This window comes from Hippichthys cyanospilos, chromosome 9 (assembly GCF_059441005.1).
Source record: "Hippichthys cyanospilos isolate Australia breed blue-spotted pipefish chromosome 9, RoL_Hcya_1.0, whole genome shotgun sequence".
Taxonomy (NCBI): domain Eukaryota; kingdom Metazoa; phylum Chordata; class Actinopteri; order Syngnathiformes; family Syngnathidae; genus Hippichthys; species Hippichthys cyanospilos.
In genome coordinates, this window is record NC_142377.1 from 23451347 (window position 1) to 23469820 (window position 18474).

Consider the following 18474-nt stretch of genomic DNA (forward strand, 5'->3'; position numbering starts at 1 on the left):
AACGAAAGGCGCGAGCCGGCGAAAAGCGCCGCCGCCGCTTTTGGAGCCCCGACGTGACGCGACGGGGTCACCGCCTCCACGTTTCGACCCGGGACGCTCACGGGAGACGGGAAACGGCCGCCGTCTGGGCCGGCTTTCCTATTCCCCCGCGAGCCCGGGCGAGCGACGGGTGCGCTGCGAGATTTGGCCCGAGGTGTGAGCGGATGTCCGACGAGCGACTAACCCGCCTTGAAGCCGCGCGCGCGACCTTTAAGCCGCATTTGCCCGACGCCGCACGCGCTTAGCGTTTAAGGTGGGGACCGACGCGGACGCGGGAGCGTGACACGCATCCGCCGGAGCTGGAAAGTCCGTCCGGGCGGGCCGGTCGCGGCGTTCCGGACGAACGGGCGCAGAGCGCATAATTGCGAGCGGCCGAATGGAGACGGATGCCGGCGGCGCTCCCTTAACGGTACTTTGAGAGCGGACGCCTCGGCCTCCTTGGCGCACGCGCGCTCCCGCTTGATCGGGGCCGTAAAAGCGTCTCGCTCAAGGACACTCGGACGCCGTCTCCGGGGGAGCCACGGCGTCAGAGGGCCGTCGAGGTCCTCCTTCAAGCGCTCCGGTGCACCTTTCGCTTCTGTGAGAGTGCAGCGCACCTTTAGTTTATTTGGTTTTTTACCAGCCTGCAACACTGAACCCCCCCCCCCCCACCGAAACGAGCGGCGGGTTCGAACGGTACTTCAGGCGCGGAAGATTTCAAAGCGCAAGTGAGCGGCATGCCTTTGGGGAATGGATGTCACCGTGACAAAAATGGGGAATCTTTGCAAAACGCAGCCACTTCCACTTAAATTGGCCCATATCGCCACACTTTCAAACTTCCCATACTTAAATGCATGCATATAAATGATTGCCTTTTCGGAGAACGCCCGGCATCGAAAAAGCGGACGCGCTCGCCGAAGGCCGACGGACGGGCCGGCCCTTCAAATCCGCAAAGATTCCCCACGGGCGCTCCAGAGCCCGTTTTAGCCACCGCTGGGTCTCGAGGCAGAGACGGGTAGGACAGCTACCTCCGCAAAATGTTCCTCGCCATCGCAAGAGGACGGGGGAAACAAACAAACAAAGCAAATCCCAAGCATCCGTGGCCCACAGCGGACACTTGGGGCCCCGCGGGGCCCTGCGGGGCGCTAGTTTGCAACTTAGCAACACCTCATTCGCTCCATGCGCAAAGGAGCTCCAAGCCAGGCGTCCATTCGAAGGACGTTTTGCCGCCCGTCTGCGGAGATCGGCCCGGTGCCCCCGACTGCCAGGAAGCTAAAAACACAGCCGCGGGGACACGCCTCCTTTCCTCCGCTCGGCTTTGCTTTCCCCTCCTGCCGCCGCGCCGACAATCGCAGCGGCGCAGAAACTCGAAGCCTTTGGGCGGCCGAGCGGTTCCGCGGGGAGCGGGCCCGGCTCCGGTGACAAAGGCGTGAGAGGGGCCCGGGCGGAGGCGCCGCGTAAGCGATGGCCCAAGGACCCGAAATGTATCCCGCCGCTGACGACGGGACCCTTTTCTGATACGCCCGCCGAGGAAACGGGCCACGACGGGGACCGGTCCGCACCCAACGGGGACAGACGGACCGCTGCGGCGTTCGGTGCCGACCGTTACTCTGATTCTGGAAAATCCGTCCGGGGTGTCATCAAACACCTGATGTTATCATTTTACTACAGCTTGAATATACGTTTGAAATATGGCTTTTGGATATCATTTATTAGCATGCGCTTTAAACTCCACTGTCGACCCGCTCCCAAAACAACAGTTGTCTGGGCTCCGGCTCCTAAATTAAACATCGTCATCTCACGAGAGCAAAGCCGCGGTTGAGTCCGAGTGCGTTTTGTTAAGATGTCGAGTCGTCGTCACCCGCGGATCAAGTCGTATCTTTGCAAAATAAAAGCATTGCGCAACTGTATGTAGCAAGGTGAGAAGTCGTCGCTAAACAAGCAGCTTTCTAAAGCGCGATTTTTTTTTTCTGCTTTCATGACACTTTTTGCTTTTTTCTGCAAGCGGCCGGCGAAAGAAAAGTACGGCGTTTTGAGGAGTTTAGCGCCCGGCCGGACCGGCGCTCTAAACGCAGCCTTGCCCCATCCCATTCTTGTGATTGATTAAAGTTCGCCGACTTCTTTCTCGTGGCCAAGTTAGCTCCAGCTTGCTCGCGCTCGCTTTTGGAGGCCGAGGACGTCGAAAGTCAGATGCCGAGGGGCTTTACCGGCCGCGCGCTACCAATCGGTACCGACGGCTACGGTTTTCTTTTCAAAAAGGGAATTTATGGCCGAATTTCTCTCTTTTTGCATGGAAGCTAAAGAAGTTAGCTCATTCTTGCTCCGGGCGCGGCCACTTTCGCGGCGGGGTTTCGTCGCCGCCTGGAGCTTTCGTCGCCGCGTGGAGCTTTCGTCTCCGCCTGGAGCTTTCTTGCGCAAAGCCGCCTTTGAGCGGCTCCCGCATGATCGCGGGGACAAAGTGATGCAGCTTTCCGTGACGGCGTTCCCGTTTTTGTGCGCCGGCCCCTTTCCAAATTGCCGCGCGGTCCGCGCAGGCTAACGGAGCACGAAGCCGTCACGGAAACGGCCGAGGATCACGCCCGCGCTCAAGGTTTTGGGGGAGACGGCAACATTCCCATCGCCTTTTGTGAGCCGGGCGGCAAATTTAGAGCGGACGTCTCTGCCGCCGTCATCCGCGCGGCCTTTCATGCGGCTCCCTCCGCCGCCGTAATTGGACGTAACGATCTCGGGGCGGATTTGCATTCGGGTCGCTTTTCCCCCCCGGCGCTTGCCGTCAGGCAGCCGTACGCCTCCTCGCACTTGTCCTTTCCGTTTCCGCTCCAGCCTCGGGTCAGCAGATATGGCCTTTTGATGTTGACAACCTTGCGCTTTCTTGACCGACGCTTTCGACAACATCGCCCGCCCGGCCCACCTTTTGAAGTAAGGGAACCGTCACATTTTGCCGTACGACGAATGTTGTTTCCAGACCGAATGGAGGAGTCTTCCTGGGAAAACGCTGCGAGGGGCGCTAACATCTGCGCGCATCTTTTTTTTTTTTTTTTTTTTTAACAAACTCGATTAACGCCCTCCGTTTGGGGCACGGCCGAAGGCAGGCAAGACGAAATTGCCATCGTGGGTCCGTCGGCCTAGTTTTGCCCAACCTCCCTCCCGCAACCACCGCCAGGGAGTGTCTTTAGCATTTTTTTCCCAGTCCCTCATTTGTCAGGCGCTGGTCTACTCCTGTGCGCACTCACGCTACTTCTTTTTTTCTGCTTTAATACTTACACTTAAAGTTCACACCAAGTTACACTGCAATTAAAACACAACACAGTAATGTAAGGCTGCCAATAAAACAAAGCTAGCAAAGGGGTTAACCCTGCGCCAATCAGAGAAACAATGCAAATCTGGTCCGCATTCGTCGGTAAGCTGAAAGGCATCCCGGAATGCTCTCATTAGCATGAAACCTGAAACCGGGACTAAGAAATGGAGCGACCGCAAATTAATCTCCGGTAAAGTCGGCGGTGTTAAAGCTGCGAATGACAAGTATTGAATCGAAGCCACGCAGTTTATTCACTCAACTGAACATGTTTGTCAATTGCACTAAAGCCATGTCACGTCGACGTCAGGCCGGTTGCACTTTGTACTATGAAGATGCGGCAAGTCAGTTGAATTATATTTCGGAAAGCAAAAAGGGGCGCGGCGGGCCGACTGAAACGCCGGATGAAAATTGCAATAACGACATTTTCGGTCGGGCGCTTTTATAGCCTTCCTGCCATTGGACGGTCCGTCCGTCCAACAGATTCCTGGAGCAGGAAAAACACAAGCTGTCCAGATGCCAATTCAACAACAGCGGTGTTTTTGCGGCCAAACAAAAGTGTAATTGGTGGGCACCTACACATGAAAGGAGGCGGGCCGCCTCGCCTCGCCTCGCCTCGCCTCGCCTCGCTTTAATCCCGTAATTATCTGCAATTATCTTAACACATTCAAGAGAGGCGGGCGGGCGGGCGGCGGATTTGCATGCGGCTCTCCCGCTCCTTCTAACGCCGTCTTCTCTCTCCACCTGCGCTCCCCCCGGCCCGCCGCGGGGGGACGAGGGGGGCCCGGCCCTCCCGAGCAAAGGCGGGTTCAAAGGAGAAGGGCCCGGAGACGAGAGGGGCCTTCAGATCTGGCAGACGATGCCTTTAATCCCACAAAAGGCCCAATTATCCTCATTATCCCTAATGGCCGGCCGGCCGGCATCCTCCCGTATGTATAGCGGGCCCCCGCGTCCACCCGAGCCAGAGCGAAAGCGGCAGGCCAAAGCCCACGGGGCCACGGGGCCTCCTCCCTCCAAACGCGGGCGGGGGGGACTCACCTCGTACTGGGTGATGACGCCGTTGGTCTCGTTGGGCGCTTTCCACTGCAGGAAGATCTTGTCCTCGTACGGCGTGTCCCGGAGGGACTCCTTGGGCACGGCGCCGGGCGCTGCGGACACGCGGCACGAGCGTCAGGACGCACACGAGGCGGGCGCGCGTCCTTCCTACTTCCGGCAAAAAAAAAACCTTTGGCGCTCATTCGGCGGGATTGGAAAGGGCCTGCCAAGAGCTGCTTTTCTTGCCGCGTGCGCCTTGTTTTTTTCCAGGCTTGTACCACGTGGGGAACGCGGCCCGAGCCCGCCCGCCCGCTGCCTCCCCCCCCCCCTCCCCGGTGATGTTCCTTTCCAATCGGAGATTTGGGGGAGCCTCGAGAGTCGCGAGGTGACGAAACCCGGGCGGCCCCGAGCAGCCGAGGCGATTGCGACGGACGGGCGTAGGGGGCGCGGTCCTCGCGGCGCAGCCCGCCGCGCAGCCCGCCGCGTCGAAAGCCGCCCCCGAGCCACGTGCGCCCGGGCCCCTCCCCCAAACGCAAGCAAAGGAAAGGACGGCCGGTCCGGCCCGCTTTCCGTCTGGGGCCGACGCGGATTTGGCGGAAAAAGGCAGCGGAAACGGAAAGCGGCCTCCCTCAACGTTGTGCCCCCGACGGCTCGCCAATCGCCGCTTCTTTCCCCCTTTGAATTGCTGTCAAGTCCCACTTTTTGCCGGATTGAAACGTTTGCGTCTTCCAAGGGCGGGAAAAGAGCAAATCCGTGCAAATGAAAGGCTCCATTTGTCCTTTGCGAGCATCTTCCTCTGCTCGTCTTCCAAGATTTTTGCCTTTGATGGCATGCTCGACCAACCTACTTTGCAAGCCTCTCTTTGGCGCTTCCTAATGATCCCCCTCCCCCCCCCCCCCAAAAAAAATGATGAAAGGTGGATCTTTGGAGTTGGTTTTCAGAAGCTGAACTGACATTGTTCCACCAGCACGTGTCTATTATTCATCTAACTGTTCTTTTTTTTTACCCATCGCATCCACCTTCATTTTTACATTTATTTCCGAGCCATACTTGAAGATTTGGTTGCGATCCGGAATTGTGGCCTGTTTTTCTAGCGCCTCTCACCCGCCCCCTCCGATCTGGCATTGGTTACTTTGGTTACCTCTATTTTCTACCATTTCATGTCTTAATCAGCTGAAAATGAAAATGCATATTTTATGGAATTGATCATTCTTTTATTCATGTAGTGTATTCATTCACCCCCTCGACATTTTTAACATTGGAATTTATAACGGGCTCCCCCAATTTAATTAAGTAATTACTCCCATGAAACGGAACTCATGCATTTCTTTGACGGTACTTAAAGATGATTCATTTGAAATGAATAATATCGCGGCAGGAAGTTCCTTTATTCTTGGCTTTGATTTGACCGTTATTATTTGTTCCAATTGATTGAAATGATCCTTTCAAATTTGTGCTTTTTAATGCAATGGTTCTGAAGTGCAAATCGCACGAATAACAAAGCAAACGAAAAAGATCACGGCAGACAAAAAGCAAGCAGGAAAAAGAAAGCGCGCCGTAAAAAAGAGCAAGCGAGCTGAAGAAAGCACACGGCGGGCGGGCGGGCGAGAAAAAAGCGGGAAATAAAAAGAAGGCCGTAAGAAAGAAAGAGAAAAGCCCGACCGTCTTCCTCGGTCCGCTTGACGATCTCCTCGCTCTCCTTGCTGCCCTCGGCGTTGGCCAGAACCAGCCGCAGGCGGACGGTGACGGACGGCCGCAGGTCCCTCAGCGTGTAGCGAGAAGACGTCTGGATCGGCTCCTCCGACGCAAACTCCCGCTGGTTGAACACGTAGCGGTAGCGCACCTGCGGGCGGGCGGGGCGTCAGCGCAGAACATTGGGGGGGGGGGGGGCGCCCGGGCCCGGTACCGTCAGGTTGTAGCTGTGGCATCGCGTGACGGCGTAGCCGAAGGTTTCCCACTGGATGGTCAAGAGTCGCGCCCGGACGTCCACCACGTTGACGTTCTGAGGACCGTGGACGGGATCTGGAGGAGACGGGCGGGGCGGGGCAACGCCATTAGTCCCGGCCGCTTAACCGCAATGCACACGGCGCTCCCATTAGCCCACAAAACGCCAAAGCGCAGGTTTTTCCCCACGATCGGCGAGTCTTCACAGAGGCCACAGAGCCGCGTTTCCAGCCCTTCTCACTCGCAATCGAGAAATCCCAAGAAAATCCACCGACGGACGTGCTTTCCACTCTTTCTGTTCAAACGAGCGCAACTCACTCGCTTATGTTTCGTAAAACATATATACACCAGAAGTATACATATGCGAAAATCACATCTTACCAAACGTAGACAACTGTGCAAATTAAATCCACCAGACAGCAACAAATGATATTCTCAATATGAAAATGCTAATGAGCTAACAGGAAAATGCTAACGAGCCCACGCATACAAGGTATATCGCGCTGATGTAAACCAACATCGGCCAGCTTATTATCTCTCGTGACGCAAATGACCGACCGTGGCCATATTAACGTAAACAATATGCCACTGAAGAAAACCACTCGCAGACGACACTCGTTAGGGCCGACAACAACTTGCGGCAGGCAGGCAGGCAGGGAGGCGTTAGCCCGACTGGAACGCCCCCCCCCCCCCCCCCCCCCCCCCCCCCTGCAGAAATGCACCGCCAACAGCGGCCAGAGGTGGCGCCAAAAAACAAAAACCGAGACACAAGGACAACTGTTTGGACTGCTCCAGAACGCTTTCGCATGCGTTTCGTTCAATACTTGAAGTAGTAGGAAGAATATTCGCCTGGCGCCTGAGAAACGGCCACGAATGTCTATTCTCTTGTAGTCTTGACACACTTTTCAGAAGTCATCTTATCTCTCTTGATATCGTTATTTTTAGCACAGGGCATCTAGTGCAAGCAAGGGGGCTCCTCCCACCCGCGCTACCTTCTGGAGCTTTCTTATTTTCCCCAGAAAGGCTTTTCTACAGTTTTGCCCTTCGTCTTCCATGTTGGGGGAACGACCCCCTTCCGTCAGCTCTGATTCGGAAAATGGAAAATGCTCATTTTATTCTCAGAAGAGACGTCTCTCCGCAGAAAGGACCCTTTTATAAGTGATTTCAAATCAACGGATACAAAAAATGACTTGGACCAAATAAGTCTCGAACCAAAAAGGCCAAATAACGGATTTTTATGGCATATACACGCATCCGGTACATTTTTGCTGCAAAGCTAGCTGCGCTCGATGTTTTCCGGCCCCCGCGGACCAAATGGTGCGTGCGCGTTGATGACAGAAGAACTTCAAAACAAATCGGGCTTGATCGGGTTTGCCTTATTGGATTTTGGGGGGTTCTCCCGCCCCCCAAATCCCCACTTAAAAGAAGACGCCACAAATCCGTGCGCCACAGTTGCCCGAGAGGCCTTTGTTTGCCGGATCGGATCCGGCCGAGACGGATTAGGGGCGGCTCCCGGCCGTCCGACCAGGACGGCCGGAGCCGCTTTGACGTATCGGCGGCGGGATTAAAAGCAAATTTGCGGGGGTGGCCCGCCGTGTTTGAGGACCCCCGCCGGGCGGCGCGCCCCGCCCCGTCCCCCGACCGAGCGCGGCGGCGACCTCCAAACGCGGCTGCCCCTCGGGGAACGCGCGCTTGACATTGGTCACTTGACGGCTACGTGCGCAAAATCTTCTTTCCGGAACCTGGGCCGCGCGCCGCTTCATGGAGTCTGGAAACAAGACTCGCATCCCGCGGGGCAAATAATCCCACCGCGTGAGATTAGGAGCCGGATCGATGTCCGATACCCCCCAAACGGCCGGAGCGCTGGGATGAAGGCCCGCCGCCCTCGAATCCGCCGGCGGACGGAGGGAGGCTAATCGGCTTGGGCCGTTCGAGCGACTGGACGACAAGGGGCGGGCGGGCGGCCTCGATACATCATCCCGACCGCTGAGGGCCGCGTGCAGTAATTCCTTCCAGTTCTCCGAAAGCCGAACGGGCCGCGTACGGCCCCCGGCTCGTAGGAAAGGCGTTACGGCGATGGGATGTCCCCGCTCTGATCGAAAAGCGCCAACCGGCCGCGGCACGGAAGGCATAAAAGAGCGCGCGGGTTGGGCTTTGACGGGCGCGCTTTCCTAATTGGCCTTTCGGGGCCGATTTGTTTCCCGGGCAACGGGCTAGTTTGTCTCAAGTCGGCGTCGGCGGGGGAGCCGAGGGCGACCGCCAAGGAGCCGCCCTGACGTCCCCGCGCCAAACGCGAGCGTCCGCCGAGGAAGGTTTTGGCCGCCCCTTCGGCCAAGGAGGACCTTTCCCGTCCCGCGCCTTTTTCTATTTTGAACCCACGGCGGCGGCAAGTGTGTGCGTGCGCGTAGCGCTGTAATTGGCGTGCGGGGCCAGCTCATTAAGGGACTCGAGCGACCCCCGCGTTCTTTGGTCAGCGCCTAACGAGCGCTGAGAGCTGCAGGGAAAGGAGCGCACCGGGCTACGGGGGGGGGGGGGGGGGGGGGGGGGGGGCTGCAAAACAGCGCGGCGCTGACGACAGGTCAAGTCATCCGAAAAATAACCCTTCAACCGATCGGAAAAGCGTTTTCCCATTTGTACGGCGCATGGAATAGAAGCTCAAGTCGCGGCCGGGCTTGCAACATGCATCCGCTAGAGGGAATCCAAACAATCACAATTTCCCATCGGGAGGCGGCCTCCTTTCGATGGAGACGACCATAGCAAAAGACTCTCCTGTGACCAAAAAGCAACTCTGTTTTCAGGACATCATTGATGATTTGAAATTTGCGCCCTTTGGAGTAGCTTGACGTTTGGAGATGCGAGATTTTTTCCTTTTTTTTTTTTACCAAAGGTTAAATGTTCCCTATTCCGCCTCAGAGTAGTACTCTTGCTTCATTTTTTTTTTTTTTTTTTTTTGCAGACACCATCTTGAGTGGCTTTGCGTCAACGCGCGTCAAACCTCCGCCGCTTAGAAGATGAAAAAAAAAAGCCTGCCGACGGATTTGGAAGGTGGGCTTTGGGAAAGCTGCTGACGGGATTTTCCTTCCAGAGATGATGAGGCTTGCGTCCCCCCCCCCCCCCCCCCCCCCCCCCACACACACACACAAGTAGTGGCGCTCAGCAGAGAAGGCGTAAGGTTTGTGTCTTTTTGTAGACGCATAGAAAACTAGCCAAAGCGGCATTGGAAAGGACTCCCGGCAAAGGACGCGCGCCGCTTCCAGCAAATAGCGATTGAAGACGCACCTGCGTCGGAATTCTGCCGTTTTCTGTCTGTGCAAAAAGGTTCAAACTGGACTCATCTTTTTAAAATTCATATATTTGTTGCGCGATTTCCCGCTCGGCGTCACGTGGAACGCTCAGGGAGCAGCGGTCTTTCCTTTTCCTGGCCGCGCAGCTCCGGTTCTTTTCGCCACGAATATCCCAGCGTGCCTCGCCGACATCGTGACTGTTTGCGTACGTTAAAAGACGGCGATGAATAAAGGAGTCGGACGCCTTCTCTAAGCGGAGCGCCCGGCCGCAGCCCTTGGCGCTCTTGATCCGATGGGCCGGAGGCATCAGAAGCTCTCCCTTTTCCGAATAAGCCTGCACGTGAACAAGAAGGGGCTCTGACGCCGGTTCGGTCCGCTCGCTTCTTTTCTTGAAGCCGTAATTACGCTAATCCTTGTCAGTAAGAATCGGCGCGGACGTAAAAATACGCTTTCGAAAAAGAAAAAGGAAAACAACAAAACAAAGCCAGCAAAGCGCCGGCTCCAATTGGCCTAACGAGGCGTTTGGCGCGGCCTCCCTCCGGGCGGGCGGGCGGGCCAGCGTCCTCGGTCGGCCAATTAGAGGGCGCCTTCGGGTGCTTAAGCCTCGGCCCCTCTCCTTCGGCTTCTTGCGCCCGCCCCCTCCGTCAATTGCTTTTCTCTTTCGGCAGCGTTATTCTACATTTTGTTCGGTGGCGGGCAGTTTTGCTGTCATCACTTTTTGACTGTAAAGGACCCTAACCCTGCTTGAGGAAGGGATGACATCAAAAAAAAAAAAAGAAGAAGGACCCACCTGCGCATTTGGTTCTGGTGACCAGCGGCGGGCCCGGGGGTCCGGTGCCCCCCTCGCCGGGCCTGGACAGCAACACCTTGATCTCGTACTCCACGTCGGGGTCCAAGTGCCAGAGCTTGTAGGTGGGCGCGTCCACCACGTGGGTCTCGGCCCAGTTTCCCGAGGCGGTGCGGTACTCCACCTCCTTCAGGATGATGGGCCCGTCCCCGATGATGCTGTTGGCGTTGGGCTTGATCCACAGGTAGGTGGCGCCCACCGCCAGGAGCTCGGGCGGGGCGATGGGCGTGGGCGGCGCTGCGGGGGCGCAAAACCCGATAGGCGTTTCTTTTCACCCGGCTCGTACTGAGCCGCGTTCGCCCGTCCCCCTCCCGCGCCCGAACCGGTGGTCGGGCGGGTATTCGGACCAAACTTTTTGCTGAAGGGAAGCTCCAAATTTGGAATTTGCGTGATACGACCCAGACAAATGGCGCAATTTTGTCCAAATGACGAAGCGGCTCCTCCCCTTAGAGCGAAGCGAAGCGGGCCTTCGAATGCGTCGGATCGGAGGGAGCAAACCGGAGCAAACCTGGCCACCGGCGTCCTTTGCGCGACGGTCACCGAAGGACGCAAAGGTCGCTCGCGCGTCCTATTGGAAGAGCGTGCGTGAGACGCGGCCCCCGGCGGGGTCGTCCCGCGCCATCCGGGCCTTCCGTCGGAGGCCGGCCCGCTAAGTGACGCTAATGGCAAGTGAAAGGCAAGCAAAAAAAAACAAGGAAAGGAAAAAAAAGAAGGTTCGCTCCGCAGCGCAGCCAGCAAGAGCGTTTGAAAGCCATGAATCACCGCGGTTGACGAGCGGCCCGTCACATCTAAAAGCTTTTGGCTGCTTTACCGCTTCCGTTTCCAGCACACGCCAGCGCATATTTATATATTTATATCATATTTAGATTGAGATTGAGATTTATACACCGGCCGGCTTTATTAACAAGTGGGAGAAGGTGCGGCGACCCCAATATTTGGCTTCCCTCAAGGCCGCCTGGAAATATTTATGAATACGATTTATGGATGGAGTCGGCGGCCCGGCCGACGTTTGAAGAAGCGGCCCGCAACTATTGGCCCCGTCAAACAAAGCTTCGTTCGTTCAACCCGTCGTGGTTATCAAAGGTCGGCGCCGCGAGGCTCAAAAAAGCCGCCTTCAAGGCACTCGCTAAGGAATAATGGCCCGTTGTTTACATTTGCGTGTAAGGGAAAGGGGTCGCCGTTAAAAGTGCTTCCGGCGTCCCCGGCGGCGGCGGCTTCCGTTTCTGATGGCGTTCGCCGGGAAAGACGTCACGCTGGCGAAAAGGGCCGAAAAGAAGCCGTCGCGCCGGGGCGAAACGACGCTCTCGCTTATTTCCGATCGGCTCGCGTCCGCGCGGTGCGCTGAAAAAGCGGCCTCGTCTTTCCCTTCCGCCCCGCCGCCGGGTCGGCTCGGGTTCCTTCCTGGGCGCCGCGCCTCGCCTCGCGTTCGATCGGCGGCCTCGCGCCTTCTTCCCTTTCGCCCGTCTCGGTCCTCCTCTTCCTGCCTCGTACCTGCGCGTGCGTTACTTATGGCGCCACCCCGCCCGCCGCACGCGCACGCGGAGGCCGACGCGCAAGAAAGAGAAGGGAGGCAGAATATCAAGCACGCTCCCGACTCGCCGACTTCCCGCGCTTGCTGTTTTCGGCTTCGGGGGCGCCCCGAGCGCGCGCTCGCGCCTCCGCCGCAATTGATCGGCAGGTCCGTATCTAAGCTCCGCCCCACCGGGCCTTATCTCCGAGCGACAGACGACACGGGCCGACGCGGCAAAAGCGGGACGGCACAAACGACGCGCGACGCCGGCAAACGGTGGAAAATTCCGCCCCCGCCCGCGGCCACGGCAAATGTACGAGCGCGGCCACGGAGCCCGAGTTTGCCATTTTGCTCCAAAGTCGTTCGGTTGCGCCCAAAACCTTTGCCGGCAAGATCGTATTGGGGAGACGCGACGAGCGCGCACACAAACCAAAACAAAACATAGCGAGAAATCAAAACCTAAAAGACGTAGGAAGGCCGCAGTCTTCAGCCACCGCCGGCGCCGCCTCAAGTTCCTTTGCGTGTTGATGGCGCGCAAATGGGCACGCTCTGGCACGCTGGCGCCGACGCTCGCTAAGCCCCGTTTCGCTTAGCCGCGCGCACAGGTGCACAACATGAACATCACAATGTGGAAAAAGATGCACGCAAACGTTGCCAGAGGGATGAGAAGCCGGATTTAGCAACGCGTGCCTGCTCGCATACGCGCACGCATGCGTAGCAAATGCTGGAAGCGTGTGTGCGCGCGCCCCATATTGTTCGGTGACAGCATCATGGACTATTTCCCCCGGCGCGAGGCACGGCCAACAACACCTGAGCTTCACACGCACGCACACGCACGCGATGGAACGCGCGTGCGTGTGTGTGCGTGTGTGCGTGTGTGTGTGTGTGTGTGGTGCTAACAGATGGGAATGAGGCTTTGGGTCCCTGAACTCATCAGAAGGCGACCCGCTCGCATCCAAATTCCGACTTGGTTCGCCACCAATGCAATAGGGTGAAGACACAAGTCGGGCAAGCTCCCGACATTTCGGTCGATGCCGAGACCGGTTTTAAAAGAATATCATTAGGATCCGGTTTCACGTGAAGCTTTGAATCAAATCGCAACCGCGTGCTGTTTTGCGCATTAGTATTCTGCCAACCGAGGCGAAAGAACGCGACTGGCCGCGGGCAAAAATACGTCGCGCGCAGCCCGGCGCGGCCTTCTGGTAAATAGCGCTCCGACGGGCGAGGGCGCCTCCCGAGAAGAAAAGTCCCGGACGAGCCGGAGGAGAGAGGGCGCGGCCCGGCTTACCTTTGACGACGAGGTCGGCGTAGTTGGAGACTCCGGAGCCGCCGTCGGTGCGGATGACGCATCGGTAGCGGGCGGCGCCGCGCTGCGAGGTGTCGCCCACGCTGACGCTGGACGAGAAGCGGCGGTGGTTGAGCGCCCGCGTCACCGTCGGGGCCGTGTCCTTGCCGTTCCACTGCTGCGGGCGGGCGCAGACGCGCGCGCGAGTCAGCAAGGCCGCAAGAAGACGCTCGGCGCTGGGCCCCTTAACGTTTCGCTCGGCCGCTTCCCTTTGGATGCTTTCGCTTCTTGGGCGCGCATTGCAAAATGGCGGCGGCGGTACGGACCTGCAGCCAGAGTTTGTCGCGCTGAGACCACTTGCCCCCCGCCGTGCACTGGAAAGAGGCGTTTTGACCCACGTTGACTTCCACGTTCTGAAGACGCAGGAAGTGCGGCGCTTTTCCTGAAAGCGCAAGATGACAGGCGTCCGCCGTCACGCGTGCCGCGCTGGAGCCGCGTCGTCAGACGAGGCCCTTATCGAAACGGGACGGAGGTCGGGGGCGGGCTCGCTCACGGCAGGGGTGGGCCAGAACTCGGACGTCGTCCACGGCGACGACCCCCGGGCGGCCCTGGGCCGAAACGGCTTCGAAGACCACCTGCGGGGGAGGGCGGCGAGATGATCCCGCCTCGCCGTTCGCCGCGCCGGCGCTCACCTGGTAGGAGTTGGGCCAGAAGGTGGAGACGGCCAGCTCGGCCTTCAGCCACCCGTCGGTCACGCCGTCGCTGACGTTCCACACGGGGTTGCCCCGAGCGCCGCCGTTCACCTGAAAGCGAGCTTTTGTTTGGCCGGGGGCGTCGTCGGGGCGCAGGGCGCCGCCGGGCGCCGCCGGGCGCCGCCGACCTCGATGTAGACGTTGAGGGCGCCGGGGCCGACGCCGTCGCGGCCCGAGACGGAGTAGAGGAAGTCGATGCAGTGGGTGTCGTTCTCCTTCAGTTTGGGCATGTAGAGGTGCGCCCGCTGGCCCGAGGCCCGGCCCGACGCGTTCACCGCCATCACGCCGCCTGAACGCACCACCGATGTTCAACTCATCCCTTCGCTTCCGCTTTTGCCACCCCGCTTTCAGGAAAACCTCGCTTGACGCCTTTCGTTTTTTCCCCGCGGCGCTAAAGTTGACGGCCGCTGGCCGGTCGCCTCCAAGTCGCGAGGAGGACACGGGGGAACGCGCGTGATGCTTTGCACTACAGCGTCAACATGAAGCGGCCTCGCAACACATCGGAGGCGGTGACGCTGGTGGGGTTGCGCCCCCCCCTCCCTCCCCGAGGGCCGGCACATAAAAAAACCTTCTGCCCGTGGAGTGTGTTTGAAGGTGTTTTACGACGCGGGGCCGCTCCCTGGACCGCCGCCACGGGCCGGCGCCAGATTTACACGCTTCTCCATCCGCGCCACATCCTCAATCACCGGCCGCGCCCGCGCTCATAAAAACCCAATTCATCGATTGCAATGAACGAGTCGCGAAGAGGGAGAAGGAACGGGCCGAAAAAGTTGGGCGAAACGGAAAAAAATTCGACCGCTAATACGGAGAGCCGCTCTGTCCGGACGGACGCACCCTCTGAAGCGGTCCAAAGGCACGGAGGCCATGTTTTCAAAAGCCAGAAGTGACGGCGGCTCTTTGAAGGAACCGGGTCAAAGTCGGCAAAGTTTAGCGACGCTTTATTTTTCTAACTTTCGGCTCAAAAAGGAGCGAGCGAGGGGGCGAGCGACACCTTCTTGTTTTTCTTCTTCTACTGCTTCTCCTTCTTCTTGAGGCAGATGTAAAAGGCGCCTCTTTAGCACCCGCAGGACTCGGCGGCGACAAGACTTCGACTTTGTGCCGCCGCTCGCGATGGCGACGCGGCGCGCGGATAATTTATGCGTCTCGTCTCGGCTGTCGGCAGACCGGGGAAGGAAGAAAAGAAAAAAAAGACAAAAGAAGAAAAAACATCTTCTTCGGCAGCCTGACGCAATAAACTCCCAACAGTATGTGTCCGAGCTAAGCGAAGGGAAAGGGGCGGCGACCGTCAAAACCGTGAGGAAAAACCTCAAAACTCAAAAAGGAGGGGGCAAGAAAGACGGCGTATACGTATACGTTGTATTTGCGATACGAAGTATATTGGTATATTGGTATATTGGTAGATTGTTAGACGTGGATGTTTTCCCGCAGGAGATCCGCGTTCCCCTCGCGAGTAAAAGCCCTTTTGTCTTCCTTCCTTCCTTCGTGTAGTTTATTAAGCCTTTTGGCTTGCTCGAACCTGGCGTCCACCGCTCCAAATCGTCTTCGCCGTTGACAAAAACGAGCCGACTCCATTGACGGCGTTCTTTCATTTTAACCTACTTTTTTGGATGCCGCGGTTATCGGGTTGAAAATAAGAATTTGATTCGGGCACGACAGCGATCGGTTCCAGGCTAAATTGTCGGAATGCGGGTACGTGGGCCGGGTTGCCCGTGACGTGCGGCTTTTCCGCTCTCTGGGGGAGGAAAATATCAGGGCGGACCGCAGCCAAGCCGCGCAAAGTCCGGAGACGGCGCGACGACGGGCCGACCGTCGTCGTCGTCCGGCCCGCTAACTGCAAATGGGGCGGCTGGAAAAAAAGCCGAGGCGCCCCTTTGTGGCGGCGCTCGCGCCGGCCGGCGTGTCATTCGCCGCCATTATTGGCGCGGCCCCGAGACGGGCAAATAAACAGGCAGAGTTATCCGGGGCCCGCGGGGAGCCATTACTCCGGCGCGCCGGCTTTTATACGCCGCCTGCCTCTTAAAAACGCTCCTTTATTGCTCCCCCTGATGGATGCGCTGCCGCTGTCTGCCTTGCTTTTGTTTTGGGCTTTTTTTTTCTCTCTTTCTGTCTGAAAGTCTTTCTCTCACGCGCTCACAAATAGATGACCAAGGTGAACACGCTATGAAGACATGATACGCTCAAATATGCCGATGCATATACATTGAGACGCATGTTTCTATACTGCACTCGTACACGCAAGGTGCCGAAATAAAGGGAAGCGGATGTCCCAAAGTCTATCTGTGACGGTCCGTACGCTTTATTTTGTAGGTTCCTCGCAATTCAAAACGTAACCCATGTAGAAAAACAGCACAATATCTGATGGTGTTACGTTTGTTGCCTTGCGAGGCAGAACCAAGTCCCGTCTTTGCGCAGCCATAGGCCGAAACGGAAATCGTCGACTGACTCCAATCATTTGGAATGAAAAATCTTTTTGAAAATTGAATCGCCGACACGATAACCGGAATCCATTCAAAGCGTCAGATGGAAAAGCCCTCGACGTGCCTTCGGATCGTAAATCATCCGAACCTTCTGCGACGCGTCGCGGGCCCAGAAAAAAGCAGACCGCAAACAAAGCGAGCGAGGCGTCGCGTGCGACCGCAAGGAAAAAAAAAACCCTTGTAATCTTCAAAACAAGCCTGCGGCGGCCCCGCGCTTTGCGGGCCGGCGTCCCCGCCCACCAATCAGCGGCGCAATCAAGCCGCCGCCCGGCGAGAGCTCTCCAATCAGCGGCCTCCGACCTCGGCGGCCCACAAAAAGCGCCGCGCGTCTTTTAACGGCGCCCTTCACCCATGCGCTTCAATCTTCCGCCTCGTCTGACGTCCGCGCCTCCCCCCCGTCCCCGCGGGATCGCCAACCCGCCCCGCCGTCTTCATTGCGGCCGAAGCCGCCGAGGGCGGACGTGCCCTTTCCCGTCGGTGTTCGGGACCCGTTCGAACGGCGGACGGGGGGCCCCCCGAACACGGGGGCGAGGGGGGGCTCCGAGGCCGCGTGGCGGGGTTCGGCCTACCCGCGTGCGCGGCCCGGTCCTGCTCCCACGCGAAGCCGGCGCTTCCCGGCGCCACGCTGTAGCCGCAGCTGCTGTACGAGTCCTCGAAGGTGCAGCCGCCTGCGGGCCCAAAAGAACAAACAAAGGCTCACAAACAGGAAGGATTCAGCCGTTTGCAAAATAAAAGGCCGGGAAGACCAGACGGACGGGCCCGCCCGCCGCGTCTCCGCCGACGCGTCGGGGGGCTCCGTCGCGCTACTTTTGCGCCGCCTTTTCCGCCACATTAGCCTTCGCCGCCAGCCCCGGGCGCTAAAGGCGCCGCGCTCGCGCCCCTCGCCGCCCCTCGCCGCCCCCCCTCACCAACACTCCCACGCGCCGCGCTAATTAGCCATATGCTCTGACGCGCGGCGTTTAATTTGCGAGGATTTATTTGTGGAATCAATTAGCGCCGGCTTCTTCTTCTCGTTTGTCGCCGGCAGCGTTTATGGCAAACGTACGCCCGAGACGCACGCCCCCCCCCCCCCCCCCCACTCGAGAGGTTCCGCTTTCAAATTAGCTCGGCCGTCCGGGAGGACAAGCGCCGCTTTCAAACGACGACGGTCCGGGTCCGGATCGGGGTTCCCGCTCGAATTCCAGGATTTCAATCTTAGGATGAAGGTCTGGCGCTCTCGGCGTCCCGGAGGGCTCCCCCCGACGGGCCTCGCCATCCGCCTCCCCCTACCGATACCGTAGCCGCAGCCACGTTAAAGTGGCCTTCTTTAGCACCTCCGCCGAGACTTTTGCGTCGCGCCGGGGTCGCCGCCATCGTTCCTTCGTTAGATAGGATCCTTAGTTAGATCTTAACAAGATCCGAAAGGCCGAAGATGACGGCGAGGCGCGCATCCGGATGGCCCCGGGCTCAGCGGTCTACGCGCCGGGCGTTTTGACGCGGCTCGTGCGTTTGGATGTTTGGCGTGTGCGCAAACGTCCTTTGGCCGGCGCGCCAAAACAAGCTGCGGCTTGACGCCTCGCTCGAAGCGGCGCCAACGAATTCATCGATGCGCCGCGTCATTAGCGTTTAGCGCCCCCTCGCTCGTCTCGTTAGGGAGCTAAGAAATCAAAGCGGCGAGATGTAAACGGCGGCGGCATCAATATTCTGTGGGGGGGGGGCCTCGATCAACATCGCGAGAGAACATTCGAAAGCGAGCGGCCCCGTTGTTGCCGCGCCCGCCGGCCCCCCGCCGGCCCCAACGGCCCGCAAATCCAAACGCCGCGCGTGTGAGCGCGCCTGTGAGCGGGATTAGGCGCGCGCCGGCAAATCAAGACACGCCTCCGTTCCCAAGCGCTCGACGAGCGCGGCCAGATAACGAAGACTTGAAAAGTCTTGGCGGCCACGCCGTGTAATCCCGCGCCCCACGCAGAAACAATTACAGCGACTTGGGCCCCGCGTTCTAATGGGGTGCGTGTTTGCGTGCGCTGCGTCATGCGTCATGTGCGCTC

At 58.6% G+C, this 18474-nt stretch overlaps 1 protein-coding gene across 9 annotated transcripts in view; it reads right to left on the minus strand.

Moving 5' to 3' along the window:
- The window catches only part of ptprt (protein tyrosine phosphatase receptor type T), a 53491-nt gene that overhangs the window by 28683 nt on the left and 6334 nt on the right, over nt 1-18474 (minus strand). For 8 of the 9 annotated variants that reach the window (XM_088423366.1, XM_088423363.1, XM_088423364.1 and 5 more), the window contains exons 2-11: nt 17017-17115; nt 14099-14259; nt 13911-14021; nt 13772-13853; nt 13545-13660; nt 13222-13396; nt 10367-10660; nt 6255-6370; nt 6011-6191; nt 4352-4461 (exon numbers count right to left, since the gene is read on the minus strand). In XM_088423366.1, the coding sequence (XP_088279492.1) occupies nt 4352-4461; nt 6011-6191; nt 6255-6370; nt 10367-10660; nt 13222-13396; nt 13545-13660; nt 13772-13853; nt 13911-14021; nt 14099-14259; nt 17017-17115 (1445 nt within the window). The remainder of the gene's footprint in view (nt 1-4351; nt 4462-6010; nt 6192-6254; nt 6371-10366; nt 10661-13221; nt 13397-13544; nt 13661-13771; nt 13854-13910; nt 14022-14098; nt 14260-17016; nt 17116-18474) is intronic. The other variant, XM_088423368.1, reaches the window with a different exon arrangement.